Source organism: Salvia splendens, chromosome 12 (assembly GCF_004379255.2).
Source record: "Salvia splendens isolate huo1 chromosome 12, SspV2, whole genome shotgun sequence".
Classification (NCBI taxonomy): Eukaryota; Viridiplantae; Streptophyta; class Magnoliopsida; order Lamiales; family Lamiaceae; genus Salvia; species Salvia splendens.
This window is the reverse complement of record NC_056043.1, coordinates 6,762,089-6,776,235: the sequence shown is the minus strand read 5'-3', so window position 1 is coordinate 6,776,235 and position 14,147 is coordinate 6,762,089. Positions and strand designations below refer to the sequence as shown.

Here is a 14,147-nt window from a genome sequence, read left to right as displayed (position 1 = left end):
GAGAGAGAACTCGAAGACACCCTTATTTTAAGGGTACAAATGTCATATCATGGAAGGCATACTAGAGGGATTGGAGCTTGAAGTCGTCCTATAAATAGGGAGCAACGTAAAGAATTGAGGAGCCACCTTGAGAGCACTTCTAGCTCACAGCTTCACACAATCACACAATAGTTCTTAGATAGAGTTCTCAGCTGCAAATCCACTCAACTCCAGTTTCAAGCTCTCTGCCTCCTGGCTCGGAGGGGGAAAATCCTTAGTCCAGTTGTTCTTCGTTTGTAATCGTGGTTCCACCGCTCCTAGGAGCGAAGATACAATCTTTACATTCCTGTTTTGCATCGTTCTAGTTTCATTTCTTAAGTGTTTCTGTAGTGGAACATCTTAGTTTCAGAATTTCGTAGTTGTTTCGTTGTTGGAGTTGAATATTGACGTTGGATTTTGTTGGATCTATTTTGAATCTAAAGGTATGGGAGTTTATGTTGAAGTTCTTGTTGGATCTCGTGATGTTGAGTTTGGTTTATGTTTGTTGGATGCTTTTCGCAATTTGTAGTTGTTAGGATCTCTTAGATCTAGCTTGTTTAACGTCTGATTTTGTAGATCCATACTAGTTAGTGTTTGAATTCGCAGATCTAGTCTGTTCTATTTCGAATCTGCATGATTATGGCTTATTCTATTCGTTCGTAGTTCTAGTTGACTAGTTAGCGTAGATCCAGTAGTTCTTAGCTTAGATTTCTCATTCGCGTTTTGTTTAAAGCATGAATAATATGAGTCCCACTATCTACTAATACTAATTTAACTACCCTTCTTCCGCTCTCTCTTACTTTACTCATGTTGTCTTAATTCTCGCGTCAAATCAAGAGTAAATGAAAACAATACAACTCCAAAATCTAATCTCAATAGTCTATTCATACAAGGTTTGTATAGCTACATATACATGGTCTATTCTTTTGTAGGCATGTAACGTTTTTCTCTATACTTATGTAGAAAGTTCAACCACTGCTGACCCATGTTCCGGGGACGACTGGAGATCTGCGTTTGATGCCTGCCAACGGTCCAAACCCATCATATGGGGATTCTAGATCAAATGGCCACATCCTTCGGAACAGTGATCCTTCTCAAAATGGTGACATAAACCCATTCAGCCGACGCACATCACCCACCTGCTCTTCTGTCATTTGGCTCTGATTATAGATTCTAAAGTAGATGGAAATTTTGACAATCGATTCTTGCGATTCTTATCGGATGTTTCAACAGTTTCTCGAGCTCTCATCGAGCTTTTAATCTTCGCAATGGTTTGCCCTTTCGAGGATAGATAGATATATACATTTTTGTGTTAGATGTCCGGTTTATGATGTGCTTCTGTCAGTTTGGTTCGCAGTTGCTGAAGTTCTTGTGTTTGGTATAACTCCCATGGAAAAAATATTATCGTGAATGCATATATATATATATATGTAATCTCTAAATCTTTTGGAAATAATTGTACAATTTTTCTGACTTGATATTTATTGTTTTCTTCGTAAAGACGTTCATGAACTCCTTATTAATATATTGCTATTTTTGTATTGTGAATTTGAAGATGCCATAGCGAGTGACATTTTTTTGTTTGTGTTATGTTTTCATGATAGTGTAATACAAAATGTAATACTCCCTCCGTCTCTCAAAAAGTTTGACATATTTTTCCACTTCCATCTATCCCATAAAATTTATCACATTTTACTTTTTATAATTATTAGTAGTGCATCACATATTTCATTAACTCATTCACACTCACATTATATTATAATGCGAATGCGAATATACAAAAGTGAGACTCAAATTTCACTAACTTTTTCAATTCATTTTTCATTATATTTCTTAAAATCTGTGTCCGGACAAAATGTGATGAAATTTATAGAACAAAGGGAGTATGATTTTTAGGTCTGTGTTTTGGGATTAGATATTATCCTGGTGTGTGGAAATGATGGTTAATCGTGATCTTAAGAGAGTGAAAGGTACAACCTTTGATGCGTGGGGGACGACTTTGTACGTTTGGCTATTCGTAATTTGCTCTCTTCTCATTTGTATTTAAGTCGAGCGTTAGTTGTATACACAAGACTCCAAGCAATGCGCACGAGGTGTTTGAGAAAATGCTCCTATGTGCTGAATTGCTATTCCTTGATCACAATTCACCGCTATGTTTGAATGCAAACAAAGATTTGATGAAAATGTGTTTGCGAATGTGTTTGACATTGAAAATGCTCTCCATTGATGATAATAATGAGAACAATAGACGATGCAGTAGTAATTCTTGATCAGAATTCATGATTCTAATAAGCTTGAAAGCAGCTACGAAATGATATCTAGTTTTTATGATACTACCTCCGTCCCCAAAAATTTGTCCCACTTTGACCCGGCACGGGTTTTAAGAAATGTAATGGAAAGTAAGTTGAAAAAGTTAGTGGATTGTGGGTCCTACTTTTATATATTAGTTTTATAATAAAATGTGAGTATGAATGAGTTAATGAAATATGGGATTCACTACCAAAAATGGTAAAAAAAATGAAATGAGACAAATTTTGGGGGACGGACGAAAATGGAAAAATGAGACAAATTTTCAGGGATGGAGGTAGTAATTTGTTGCCAAGATGTTTGATACTGAAATGCTCTTTGTTAATTATGTTAAGGTCTCATTTGCTTATGTTTTGGGTGGAGTGAAAGATTAGTAGATTAATTATGCTTGCTGTGTGTTGAAGTTTGTCAAATTTTCACAAATTCCATATCTATCCCACATCGGTGGGCTATCACTTGTTTGGGGGTGTGGCTGCCTATAAAAGGAGCTCACCCCCCATTTTGTAATACATCCCAAATTGTACTCTTCTCCATTTAAATATATAAGTGGGCTCTGCAGAGGGTGCTCGGAGACGTAGGCAATTTGGCCGAACTCCGTTATCAAAGTTCCGGGTGTGTTCTTTCTTTATTATCTATTTTGTTCCGCATTTATTTCTGGGTTTATTTTCTGTAGTAGTATTGTATTCAATATTATTTGCGGGTTTGGTAGTAGTGTTTTGTACGGTTCTTTTGGGTGTTTTTATATTGTGATAAATATACCGACTGATAAATTCTGTTAGGAATCTGGTATTTAAGAGGGACAGTGTCCTCGCCAGTCTTTCCAAAGAATTTATTTGGAGAAGTAATTTTATCGAGTAGATCCCATTGGGTTAACTCTGAAATTACTGAATCGGTTCATTTCACTATTTGAGAGAAAATTACCCGGTTTTCTCAACAAGTGGTATCAGAGCCAAGGTTCGTCCTTGGTTCTATTTGTTTGTAATATTGAAAACTTTATTTTGAGTCTGTAATGGCGGGTAATGATCAAGAAAACAAGGCTAGTTCTTCGTCATCGTGGTCGAGGTTTCCACTGTCAAATATGAAATTGACGGTGGAGATATTTGACGGTACTGGCCATTTTGGTATGTGGCAGGGGGAGGTTCTAGACTCTCTTTTCCAGCAAGGTCTTGACATTGCCATTGAAGAAAAGAAACCAGAAGATATAGATGATAATGATTGGAGTACCATAAATCGGTTAGCTTGTGGAACAATTCGGTCGTGTCTGTCCAGGGAGCAGAAGTATGCTGTCAAGAATGAGACTTCTGCACATAGATTGTGGAAGACACTGGAGGACAAATTTCTGAAGAAGAGTGGTCAGAATAAGCTCCTTATGAAGAAAAGGTTGTTCCGATTTGAATACCGACCAGGTACCACTATGAATGAACACATTACTTTGTTTAACCAATTAGTAGCAGACCTGCTAAATTTAGATGTGAAATTTGAGGATGAGGATCTGGCATTGATTTTGTTGTCGTCTCTACCTGATGAATTTGAACATCTGGAGACCACATTACTCCATGGTAAAGAGAATGTGTCTTTAGATACTGTATGTTCTGCTTTGTATAGTCATGAATTGCGAAAGGCAGATAAAATGAAAGGCAAAGCAGTTACAGATGAAGCATTAGTGGCAAGAGGTCGTCAACAAGGCCGATCAAAAGAGAGAAGAGGAAGGTCCAAATCGAAAAGGCGAGTTGCCAAAGATGAGTGTGCTTTCTGTTATGAGAAAGGACATTGGAAGAAAGACTGCCCAAAGTTGAAGAAGAAAGAAAAGGCTTCGCAAGATGCAAATGTTGCTGAATGCAAAAATGATGCGGAGTCAGATTGTTCTTTGACGGTTTCACCTTCAACATCGCATCCAGACGAGTGGATATTGGATTCAGGTTGCACCTATCATATGTGTCCCATCAGGGAGTGGTTCTTTGATTTCGAAGAACTCAATGGCGGACTTGTTTACATGGGGAATGACAGTCCATGTAAGACAGTCGGGATAGGCTCAATCAAGCTACGGAATCAGGATGGATCCACTAGAATTTTGAAGGATGTGCGGTACGTGCCCCAGTTGAAGAAGAATCTCATCTCATTGGGGGCCTTAGAATCTAAAGGCCTAGTTGTGATGATGCGAGATGGAATTCTTAAAGCAACTTCAGGAGCATTGGTGATGCTGAAAGGTGTGAGGAAGAACAATTCGTATTACTACCAAGGTAGTACAGTTGTTGGGACAGTAGCAACTGCAACTTCGAGTAATAAGAAGGATGCAGAGGCAACGAAGCTTTGGCATTTGCGATTGGGACATGCTGGTGAGAGATCATTGCAAATTCTCGCCAAGCAAGGATTATTGAAAGGTACGAAGTCTTGCAAATTAGAGTTTTGCGAGCATTGTGTTCTGGGAAAACAACGAAGAGTGAAATTTGGCACTGCAATCCATAATACGAAGGGAATTCTAGATTACGTGCACTCAGATGTGTGAGGACCTGCCAAGACTCCGTCACTTGGAGGTAGACACTATTTTGTCACTTTTGTTGATGATTTTTCCAGGAAAGTTTGGGTGTACACTATGAAGAGCAAAAATGAAGTCCTTGGGATTTTTCTGAAATGGAAAGCTCAAGTTGAAAATCAGATGGGGAGGAAGATCAAGGTTCTCCGATCTGACAACGGTGGAGAATACAAGAGTGATCCTTTCCAAGATGCATGCCAAGAGTGTGGCATAGTTCGGCACTTCACAGTGAGAAATACACCACAGGAGAATGGAGTGTCAGAGCGTATGAATCGAACACTAGTGGAGAAAGTTCGTTGTATGCTGTCTAATGCTGGGCTAGACAGAAAATTTTGGGCTGAGGCCATCACATACGCTCAACACATTGTCAATCGTTTGCCATGTTCTGCCATTGATGGCAAGACTCCTTTAGAGGTATGGTCCGGTAAACCTGCAACTGATTATGATTCTTTGCGTATTTTTGGTTCTATTTCATACTATCATGTGACTGAGTCAAAATTGGATCCACGTGCAAAGAAGGCTTTGTTTTTTGGTTCCAGTGCTGGTGTTAAAGGATATCGGTTATGGTGTTTGGAGTCTAAGAAGACGATTGTAAGTAGGGATGTTACCTTTGATGAATCTTCCATGTTGAATAAGGTAAATCCAAATAGTAGTGATACTTCGCAGCAGGTGGAGTATACACCGAAGCAGGTGGAGTTCGAAGAAGCAGTTGTGATCCCAACTACGAACACCACAAATGACTCTCCTACGGAAGAAGAAGAGTCAGATGATGAAGAGGTTCCACCCCAAGAACCTTCGCAGCAATCAGAGCCAATTGCAGTTAGGCGAACGAGGCGGGAAAATAAGAAACCTGCTCGATTTGCGGACATGGTAGCATATGCGCTTCCAGTTGTTGATGATGTTCCATGTATCTTTTCGAAAGCTATTGAAAGTTCAGAAAGCGATGGTTGGAAAGGTGCTTTGGAAGAAGAGATGCAATCTCTTCAGAAGAACAAGACATGGAAGCTGATGCCATTGCCGAAAGGCAGGAAGGCAATTGGATGTAAATGGGTTTTTGCAAAAAAAGAGGGATTTCCTGACAGAAATGATGTTCGCTACAAAGCAAGATTGGTAGCTAAAGGCTACGCCCAGAAGGAGGGAATTGATTACAATGAGGTATTTTCTCCTGTTGTTAAACATTCCTCCATTAGAATTTTGTTGGCTTTGGTAGCGCAATTGAATTTGGAGCTAGCTCAACTTGACGTGAAGACCGCGTTTTTACACGGTGATCTGAAGGAGGAAATCTATATGACCCAACCGGAGGGATTCAAGGTTGCTGGTAAAGAAAATTGGGTTTGCAAGTTGAACAAATCGTTGTACGGATTGAAGCAGTCTTCAAGACAGTGGTACAAACGGTTTGACAAGTTTATGAAGGATCAAATGTACACAAGAAGCAAATACGACCACTGTGTGTATTTGCGCAGACTTCAAGATGGTTCCTACATCTACCTACTCTTATACGTTGATGATATGCTGATAGCATCAAAGAGCCAAGTTGAAATTGACAGATTGAAGGCTCAGTTGAGTAAAGAGTTCGAGATGAAGGATTTGGGGGAAGCCAAGAAGATTCTCGGCATGGAGATAACAAGAGATATAGAAGGAGGCAAGCTTTGGCTGACACAGAAGCAGTATTTGACCAAAGTACTACAGCGTTTTGGTATAAATGATGATTCCAAACCTGTAAGTACCCCACTTGCTCCTCATTTGAAACTTAGTTCTCAGTTATCTCCAAATACGGAAGATGAGCGAGGATATATGGCAAAGGTTCCCTATGCTAACGCAGTTGGAAGCTTGATGTATGCAATGGTGTGTACAAGACCAGACATTTCACAGGCCGTTGGTACTGTGAGCAGATACATGCATGATCCAGGAAACGGTCATTGGCAAGCTGTGAAATGGATTCTGCGGTATATCAAAGGTACTGTAGATATTGGTTTGTTGTTTGAGCAGGATAAATCACTTGGTCATTTTGCAGTTGGATATTGTGATTCCGACTATGCTGGTGATTTGGATAAGCGAAGATCTACTACGGGCTATTTGTTCACTTTAGCGAGTGCGCCAATTAGTTGGAAGTCTACCTTGCAGTCAACGGTAGCTTTGTCTACGACAGAGGCAGAGTACATGGCCATTACTGAAGCTGTGAAGGAGGCGATTTGGCTTCATGGGTTGCTGAAAGAATTGGGTGTTGGTCAGAAACAACTTGAAGTATATTCTGACAGCCAAAGTGCTATTCATTTAGCAAAGAATCAGGTCTTTCATGCAAGGACGAAGCACATTGATGTTCGCTATCATTTTGTGCGGGAAATTCTCGAAGAAGAGGAAATTGTCATCAGAAAGGTTCCAACTTTGGAGAATCCTGCAGATATGTTGACCAAGGTGGTGACGAGGGCCAAGTTTGAACATTGTTTGGACTTGGTTAATATTCTGCGATTTGGAGTTGGCGCTTGACTGCGCCAATATGAAAGCACCGCGAGTCGTCTGTTTGGATGGAGAAGAATCGTGTTCGGTGGGATTTGAAATTTTGCCAAGGTGGAGATTTGTTGAAGTTTGTCAAATTTTCACAAATTCCATATCCCACATCGGTGGGCTATCACTTGTTTGGGGGTGTGGCTGCCTATAAAATGAGCTCACCCCCCATTTTGTAATACATCCCAAATTGTACTCTTCTCCATTTAAATATATAAGTGGGCTCTGCAGAGGGTGCTCGGAGACGTAGGCAATTTGGCCGAACTCCGTTATCAAAGTTCCGGGTGTGTTCTTTCTTTATTATCTATTTTGTTCCGCATTTATTTCTGGGTTTATTTTCTGTAGTAGTATTGTATTCAATATTATTTGCGGGTTTGGTAGTAGTGTTTTGTACGGTTCTTTTGGGTGTTTTTATATTGTGATAAATACACCGACTGATAAATTCTGTTAGGAATCTGGTATTTAAGAGGGACAGTGTCCTCGCCAGTCTTTCCAAAGAATTTATTTGGAGAAGTAATTTTATCGAGTAGACCCCATTGGGTTAACTCTGAAATTACTGAATCGGTTCATTTCACTATTTGAGAGAAAATTACCCGGTTTTCTCAACACTGTGTAATGCCAAATGTTGTGATGGTCCTGGTGAAAATCAGTGATTACTCCCTTGTGTTTTTGCAGTTCCTTCAAAACGTCATCAACATTGATACGATTGTCAAGCCCCTCCTCCAACAATGTCTCCTTCTTCACAAGGATCTTTGGTGAGTCAGAGTAGTCTTCTTCAAACTATCACCCTTCCTAGTTCTATTGCATTTTCTTTATGAATCTATAGCAATTAAATGATTCGTGATTAATCCCGTTAGGCGAAAGCATACCAGAGAAGAAAAAACTATGCTGGCTTGAGCTGTTTTTTTCAGTTACAATACACACACTCGCACATTAGATGCTCTAACTTGCCAGATTCATAACTGAAGCAATATAAATTTCTGCATACAATTTGGATAAATTAGTGAACCAATTCTAAAGAAGGGGAAAGTACAATGTATACCGAAAATAAAAAAATAAAAAAATAATTGATAGCTTGTGTGTGTATTGGCCTAGCGGCCCAAAGGCAAACATAATCATACGGACTTTAAATCTAATGTTGCCAAAAAAAGCAACAGCTAGAGGCTAGTGCAAAGTAGCAAAACCCCATAAGGGCACCCACAATGGGGCACCCGATGGCGGCCATCGTCCTCGTGCGCGGACGATGCCTTCATTGTGGGTGCCCGCCATCGTCCGCGCCCTACGCCCACGCCCAATGCATCGTCCGCGGAAGAAGCGCGGACGATGGCCTATCGTCCGCGCCATCGGACGCCCCATTGTGGGCTAGGCGGACGATGGCACGCGTTTTTTTATTTTTTTTTCTGAATTTTGTCTATTTAAACCTCGTTTCTCATTCACTTGTTCATACGAACATCTCGCATCTCTCATTTCGATCATCTCTCACATTTCTACCTCTCTCGCATGCCAAAATGAACCACGACGACGACACCACTAGTTCTAGTTCTTCGGAGTCAGGTAGTTCGACCTCGGAAGCCTTAGATGCAGCTGTTGAAGAGACCATGGCGGAATGCTTAGTCGAAATGCAGCGCGAGGAGGCGACGGCGGAGCAGATCCACAGGCCCAATCGATTGAAGAATAGGCCTCAATGCGCAACCAACAAGACCATGCTCAGCTCATGAACGACATGATTGAAGAAGTGTGGGCCCGTAACCGTCGTCGCTGAGTTTGCGTATTTTTTTAATTCGTATTGTAATTTATTAATTTTTATAAATGAAATGAAGTTTTTTCCCAATTTTTATAATTATTTAAATATTCAATTAAAAAATGCATAAGGCGAGTCTTAGGACACCCCACTGTAGGTGAGGGCTGAGAGGATAAAACTGATGACGTAGCGCACCATAAAGCGCGCCTTAGGGCGGCCCATGGTGGATGGCCTAAAGAATTCTCAACGAACTGATTCAGTTTAGACATGTTACAGAAGTTGTTTCTGGCTGCAAATTTGCACATTGTACGTGGGAGAGGGGTGCGATTTTGGGTTAAATGAGTTTGGTGACTTTGTCCCCTATTCCCTAGACAAGTCGTCAAGAGAGAGAATAGGAGGAGACCAGATGTGATTGTTACCCCTACAATAACTATATTAATTATATCACTAAGGGGGCGTTTATCTTGATAGAGAATGGATTGATAAAAAAAAATACAAGCTAATCCAATGTTTACTTGATGAATTGATTAATTTTGAGCTGGTTTGACCATCTTACCCTTCTAAAACCGATGTTATATCAATCTATCATATATCACTCAAAAGTAAATGCCCCTAAACGTCTTAAAATATTCATGTACAATAATTTCACTAATAGACATGATTTTCCTTGCATGAACCGATTAGAGAAGTCAATTTCAGGTGCAGATGCGTGTATGCAATGACATGGCTTCGATAAAATTTAAAGCTCAATTTAAAGCTCAAACTAGTAACAACACAAGTAGCCCTAGCGGAGGAGGTGGCTTAAACAACTGCAGACAATCTGTAGTCTTGACATCCCATAAAACAGGAAGGCGAGCAATCCCACAAAAAGCAGTGACTAATAAGGTTACATACTTTCACCGTGCATGCAGTTATATATGATACAAGAACCATCAGCTGTGAAGATGGCATGCATCATTAATAAGATGAATGAGCACGGAACTCTTGATGCCATGAACTCTACACAACTTTATTTGTAGTTCATTATAGGGAATGCTAAGATTTAAAAACAATAACATCATCATGCATAGTTTAAAAATCTGAAGTTCATTATAAGTTTGTTATTAGTTCATTATAATGAACTCCAGGTTATCATATAATGATATTGTTCGACGCTTAAGGTTTAGGAGTTGTTTGGTATTGATCATAGTCATATATATATATATATATATATATATATGAGTATTTACCTTTGTTTTTCCATCTTGTGATCCAGATGCAATCATCTCGGAGTCTCTACTAAATTCAAAACATAGGACACCATCATCCTGCATAATAATTGTTTCCTGTCAAGTTATCGCCTGAATGCACTAAAATGAGTAATTGACAACTTAAAACTCCAATAGAATCACAGAATGAGAAACTCAATAACTAACTACTTCCATAATATGAGAAACCCACATCCAAATTCAAGTTAGATAATAGTACCAGTTACCTTTATAGTGGCCCAATCAACTGAATAAGCCCTCTCCGGTAAGATTGGGGGCTCGATTAGTCCCTCCAGCAAAGTTGGTTCAGCCCTCTCCTCCCCAATGGCTCGTTTCAACAAGGAGACCTGGAAAACCGGGTGAATTCGAGCTGAGGCGGGAAGCTCTAAGCGATTCGCAGAGCCGCCAATGCGCGCACTGACCCGAAATGGGCCGAAGTAGCGAGGGGCAAGCTTCCTATTTCGCACCGTAAAGAGTGTGGACAGACGGTGTGGGCAAAACCTCAAATACACCATGTCGCCGATGTTGAAGTGAATATCGCGACGTCGCTTGTTAGCGGCGACCGTCATCCGATTTTGAGCGCGTTGAAGGTGGTGGCGCAGAAGTTCCAGGGCGTCGTTGCGAGACCTGAGCGTGTCAACAACTGCCTGGGCTCTGATCTCACCTGGTAGGAAATCATGGATGGTCGGGGGCGGTCGGCCTTAAACTACCTCGAAAGGCGTCATCCCAGCGGACGAATGGGAACTCATGTTATAGCAGTACTCAGCCCAAGACAGCCACTTGTGCCACTGCTTCGGTCTATTGGACGAAAAACAGCGGAGGTAAGGTAAGTCTGCAGCAGGCACCGATTTAGTACCTCTGTTTGGCCATCTGTTTCGGGGTGGTACGCCGAGCTCATTTTCAGCTTAGTTCCCATAGCGCGAAAGAGCTCTCTCCAGAAGGAGCTTAAAAATAGTGGATCTTGATCCGACACGATGGAACAAGGGATGCCATGGAGGCGTATAATCTCACTTTTGAACGTATAAGCCACTTGTCGAGCCGAAAATGGGTGCCTCAAGCCAATGAAGTGTGCATATTTGGATAAACGGTCGATGACGACGAAGATGCAGTCGAACTCCCCTGCCTTAGGTAACCCGGAGACGAAATCCATGCTAATATCCTCCCGAACTCGTTCCGGTATTGGCAAAGGTTGCAAGAGATCTGCCGGAGCCTTGGTTTCGGACTTGTGTTGCTGGCAGATTGCGCAAGCCGCGACAAAGGCAGTGACCTACCGCATCATTCCAGGCCAATACACGTTCGATGCGAGCCGGCGGTAAGTGCGATAGGCACCGGAGTGGCCCCCGGTTGGCGTGATGTGAAACTCGGCAATCAATTTCTGAATCCAGGGTGATTGTGGAGGCACCACGATTCGACCTTTGTAGAAAAGAGTCCCATGAATCAGCTCATAGTGGAGAGATGAAGGACGCCCTGCCTCCAAGTGAGTTTTGATTTTAGCCAGAGCTGGGTCGGCAGAAATGGTGGACTGGACGGTGGACCATTCCAGCCAGGTTGGTCGTGACACAGCCGAGAGCTCCAGTGTTGTTTCATCGCGACGCGAGAGGGCGTCGGCAGCTTTATTGAGGCGGCCTTCCTTGTAGACGATCGTAAAATCGTAGCCTAACAGTTTCACAGCCCAGTTCTGCTGAGCCGGAGTAGCCAAGGGGTGGGCCAAAAGTTGACGCAGGCTCCGTTGATCCGTGTGGACCACAAAGCGGTGGCCGAGTAAGTAAGGGCGCCAATGATGGATTGCTAAAACTAAATCCATTAATTCTTTCTCGTAGGCTGACTTAGCGAGCCATCAGGGAGACAGTGTTTTGCTGAAGTAGGCAACCGGTTGGCATCCTGCATTAGAACCGCGCCTAGCCCTCAACCCGAGGCATTGCATTCAATGACGAATTCTTTGGTAAAAATCTGGCGTACGGAGAAGAGGTGCCTCCTTAAGGGCTTCGAACGCGGCTGCTGCGTCGATTTGCCATGTTCACGCTCGTTTGGCGGATGGAGCTAGAGGCTTCTTTAGAAGGGCGGTGAGGGGAGCTACGATCTTGCCATAATTACGAATGAATTGTCGGTAGTATCCAGTTAAGCCGAAGAAACCCCTAACACTCTTCAAGTTCGAGGGAGTCGACCACCGTAAAATGGTCGAGATCTTCGCCGGGTCCATCTTCACCCCCTCGTAGGACACGATATGACCAAGATACTCCACACTATGGTGTCCCAGCAAACATTTCTTGGGATTGACCACGAGGGAATGGGCGTGAAGGGTCTGAAAAACGTGTTGTAGATGCTGCAGATGTGCCTCCCATGAGGTGCTATAAATGATGATGTCGTCAAAGAAAACCAGGACGAACTTTCGCAAGGCTGGCCGGAAGATGTCTTTCATCAAACCCTGAAACGTGGCCGGGGCGTTGGTGAGGCCGAACGGCATTACCAAAAACTCATAATGACCTGAGTGCGTGTGAAACGCGGTCTTGTGAATGTCCCTGGAAGCCACACGAATTTGGTGGTATCCTGCCTTGAAATCAATCTTGCTGAACCATCTAGCGCCATGTAATTCGTCGAGAAGCTCCTGAATGACCGGAATGCGGTATTTATCAAGGACTGTCCGATTGTTCAATTCCTTGTACTCGACGCAGAAACGCCACGAACCGCCTTTCTTCCGGACGAGCAGGACCGGGCTGGAGTAGGGGCTGGTACTTGGATGAATCACCCTGGAAGACACCATTTCTGCTACTAGCTTCTCCATCTCGTCCTTCTGTAAGTGGTTATAGCGGTAAGGGCGAACTGAGACAGGTTCTGTACCTGGCAGGAGCGGAATTTGATGGTCAACGCTGCGACTCAGAGGAAGACCCCGGCTGATTCTGTAACAGATGGGAAATCAGCCACAAGTTGTAGCAGCTGGGACTGTGCTGCTTGCGATGGGTCCGTGCCGATGCCAAAAGAAACCAGAGCTGACTCATTTTCCACCGATCGAAGGAACCAACAGCAGTCCCCTTCTTTCAGGGAGAGCAGGTCTTGTGTTGAGCGCACGCGCCTCATGAGGGTCAGGTCGCCTTTGATTGAGACAGGACGACCATCGACCGAGAAATCCATAGAGGAATGCTGCCAATTGGCCAAGACATACCCGAGGATCTCGAGCCATGATACCCCCTGTATCACGTAGATGTTGCGGAGAGGAAATACATAGCATGACACCGCAAAGCTCTCCTTCTCCAAAACCAAAGGCACCTTCTGGCAGAGCCCCGCTGCACGACGTGACGTTCCATCTCCCAATATTACTGAATAAGGCTTAGTATGCGTGATCGGTAACTGGAGCTGTTGTGCCAATTGCTCTGAAACAAAACAGTGGCTAGCGCCACTATCCACCATGACTTTGATTCTATGCGAACCAATTTCTCCAAATAGCTTCATAGTTTTTGACGTGTCCAGACCATTCAACGATAATTCAAAGAGTTGCAGCTCAACTTCCTGAGCAGGCTCCTCGAACTCCTCGTCCTCAAGAGCCTCATCGTCATCCTCGCAGACCAGAACATTGAGAGTTTTGGGAAGATACCTATGAATCGGTCCAAATTTCAGCCCACATTTAAAATTTTAATTTTAATTTTTGTTTGTGTTTTACGGTCTTCATTTTAATTCGAATATACAGTTTTTATTTTCTTTGTTTTGGGTGTGTTGGGTTTTGTCTTTATTTTGAAGCTTATACTAATTAATTTTCACGTTCCTGTGATACACATTTTTGGATAAAATAATAAATGTATGA

The 14,147-nt window shown here is 42.4% G+C and overlaps 1 protein-coding gene across 1 annotated transcript; it reads right to left on the bottom strand.

The window, feature by feature from the left end:
- Window positions 1-9,665: 9,665 nt before the first annotated feature.
- Window positions 9,666-14,018, bottom strand: LOC121758508. The gene is made up of 3 exons (XM_042153902.1): window positions 10,579-14,018; window positions 10,334-10,411; window positions 9,666-10,040 (listed from the first exon to the last, which is right to left on the bottom strand). Exons 1-3 carry the CDS (start codon window positions 10,918-10,920, stop codon window positions 9,906-9,908), a joined length of 555 nt encoding a protein of 184 aa, XP_042009836.1. The 5' UTR covers window positions 10,921-14,018; the 3' UTR covers window positions 9,666-9,905.
- Between the last annotated feature and the right edge of the window lie 129 nt (window positions 14,019-14,147).